General features: G+C 36.3%; 1 protein-coding gene across 3 annotated transcripts in view; it reads left to right on the forward strand.

The window, feature by feature from the left end:
- LOC101860772 (centrosomal protein of 162 kDa) overlaps positions 1–2,954 on the forward strand; it is a gene marked incomplete at its 5' end in the record, with an annotated part of 133,182 nt that overhangs the window by 5,448 nt on the left and 124,780 nt on the right. For all 3 annotated transcript variants that reach the window (XM_013088260.1, XM_035972496.1, XM_035972497.1), the window contains 1 exon segment: positions 1,002–1,093. In XM_013088260.1, the coding sequence (XP_012943714.1) occupies positions 1,002–1,093 (92 nt within the window).

The following is a 2,954-nucleotide window of genomic DNA, read 5'->3' on the forward strand; positions in this document are numbered from 1 at the left end:
TACCATTAGACACATCTTGTCTGAATGTCTAGACTTTGGAGAGATCAGAAGGAAATATTATAAATGCAAGAAATTGCAAGATAATTTTTCCATCGTTGTTCCCAGCAAAATTTTGAATTTTATGAAGGCCATTGGCCTTAATGATAAATTGTAAAATGAAAACGTACTATTTAAAATTTTTATTGTTACCTATAAGAGCTGTTTTAAATCACAAATATATTTACACTGAATTTTAATATTTTAACAATTTAGCATTTTAGAATCAATTAGTTAACCAATCGTGCAGCGAACTTTTGCGAAAGTAAACAACTTGTGTTTCGCGCGCTCATATGACCTTAACAGTTGCGAGCGCGGTAAAACCCTATACTAATACGAAGTTAGTTGTGGGAGAAAAATGAGCGAAGCCACGTCTGCGGGGGCTGTTCACCATGGAAACGACCTCACTGAATCCGAGCTTGCTGATTTAAGTGGTCGTTGAATCCGGGTTATTTTTTAAATTGATTTTAAAGAAGAAAATTATGGGGAATCCATATCCTCTCGTTTAATCCGAGTTTTCGTTGAACCGGAGCTCGTTGAATCCGAGTTCCACTGTATTTTATAACTGCCGGCAGCAGCGACTCTGCAAGTCAGTGAAAATGGCTTCGTCAGGTCCTCGTCTTCGTGAACCTCGGAAATACTGACGCTGAATGAAAGTGCACTAGTTTTAAAAAGAAGGACCTCCTGTAGTTATTAGAACTTTTTTTATGCTGTTTTTTTAGGTGTTTCGTGTATGTTATAGCTTTTTCAAAGAGCAGTCCGAATATATATCGTTTTCTGGTCTTTGTATTTATCATATGTACCAATTTCTTTAATCTAAAGGTGCAATCCTTGTTCCTTAGACTTTCCCTTGACTCAGTGTAAAATTACCACTGACAGTAATATGGTTAAGGGGGGGATGTGTTTCTGTTAACTAATACCAGAAAAAATAACATGCAAATAAAAAATTATTGTGAAATCTACAGGACTTCATCGTCAGCTAAATACTGAAGATGCAGGCGGCTTCGATAACTCTCATACTGAAGACACTGAAGTATTTCAGCCTGTAACTTCTGTGGTGAGTTTCTGTACTTGCTTTTTCTGAATGTGCCTCAAATGTACGCAATATCTTGATTCTTGTATGGCTATTAAAATCCCGCTGAAAGTGGTACTTTAGTTGCTGACCAAACCCCGAAGGTAATAAATCAGTGTCAGTGAGCCACTCCTGTGCTGAACAACCCTGACCATACCGATGCCCACCGCCATTCGTATGTAACTTGATTCTGGTAATTTTTGTATCACTTTCCATTCTCATTTCTGACCACCTGATAATCCTAGAAACGAATTTAACATCTCATTTTAAAGATTATCTTCAGACCAACAAGACAATCCCACATTTGATCCCGAAATCAAATCAGTTTTTTAGCATGTACATCTTTTTTAGTGTATTTGTTTTTTTGTTTTAAAAATTGAAATCTTTTATTATATCTCATTTAGAAATTTGTTGTCTCAGAAATGAAGCTCACAATTTTATTGTCAAAATATTTGTTTGCCTAACTTGAGACAGCATGCAATGCTTGACATGTGTGAACAAATTCCGTTTTTGCGTAGTTAATGTGTGATTTTATATGATAAAAAATAAAATAAAACGGTACCCCTTGTGATTCGCTCGGACATGAACTTTCATTTCTCTTTCAGAATAATATGATCATATTATTCTTTCTTTTGTGTGTGTGTGTTTTTAAAAAATCGGTTGCCCTCCGGGGCAGTGCCACTGACTTGAAGTGTCCTTAGGCCTTTCCCAAAGGGGGGACTTTTCTCGTTCAAGCACAGTAGAATTGTAAATGGGCTGATTCATGTCACGCTCATAACTGTGCTTGATCTACAACAGGGAACTGCTGCTTTTTCTTTCCTAATCCTTACTATTGTCATTTTCCTCTACTTCTTTTTTATGTTTGTCACTCTCTTGTGACCTGCTATTTCCGGGGTGCCTTGATAGTTGAAGCAGACCTTGTGCTGTTGAAGCTAGAGAGGTGAGCAGAGTAAGTCTGATTGCCTGTAAAGACTTCTCTGTTGACACCCACCCCTTGGCGCTCATATGACCTTATGCAGTTGCAAGCGCTGTAAAACCCTCTACTATAAAAAAATATATTAAAAAAATCATTATCTGGTAAAGAAATGGAGAAACAGATTTCAAAATCTGCTTAAACTTTACAGAACTTGTGGTGTCGGAACACTGTTACGTGAGCAGAAAATCCAGAGAAGGCAGTCTCTCTAGCATCTGTTTGTCTCGGCCGCGACCCGCGAATCGCGGCCACGATTTTTGGCATTTTCCAAAAACCGCACCGCCCGGGAATAAAACATCGGAAAAAAAACGGGTATAAAAAAACAACAACCGAATCTTTTTACTTTTAAAAAGAAAATTTATTTTCACTTCCGCTTCACTTCTTCTCTTTCTTACTTGTTGACCCCACGTTTATTTGTAATTTTCATGTGAAAAAAGTCTTGTACATTACATTGCTATTTATTTCTCTTTTATTTTTCTCTCTTTGTTATGTTTTAACGTGCTGGTGTGTTATTTTATTTTCTTGTTATTGTTCTGATGTGTTTTCTATTTTTTGTGTTTATCGTAATGTCAATTTAATTTGATGTTGTTCCTACCTTTAAAAAAAATAAAATAAATGCGTTATGTGTCTCCACCAAAACCGAATACATGTACTGACACTCATGTTTAGGGTTAAAACGGCCACTCTTCGGATAGTTGTGGACACTCACCCTTATTTGTTAATTTTTGTGATTATGTTCTGTTTTAATTGTGATTTCATTCTGTTGTGAAACCTTTATTTATTTTTCACGTTTTCACACTCTGTGTGGCTACAAATGATCTTCTGGATGCTTGAAACCGAACATAAGAAATTCTGGTGCTTTAGATATATATA

Source organism: Aplysia californica, unplaced genomic scaffold (genome assembly GCF_000002075.1).
Source record: "Aplysia californica isolate F4 #8 unplaced genomic scaffold, AplCal3.0 scaffold00711, whole genome shotgun sequence".
NCBI classification, from domain to species: domain Eukaryota; kingdom Metazoa; phylum Mollusca; class Gastropoda; order Aplysiida; family Aplysiidae; genus Aplysia; species Aplysia californica.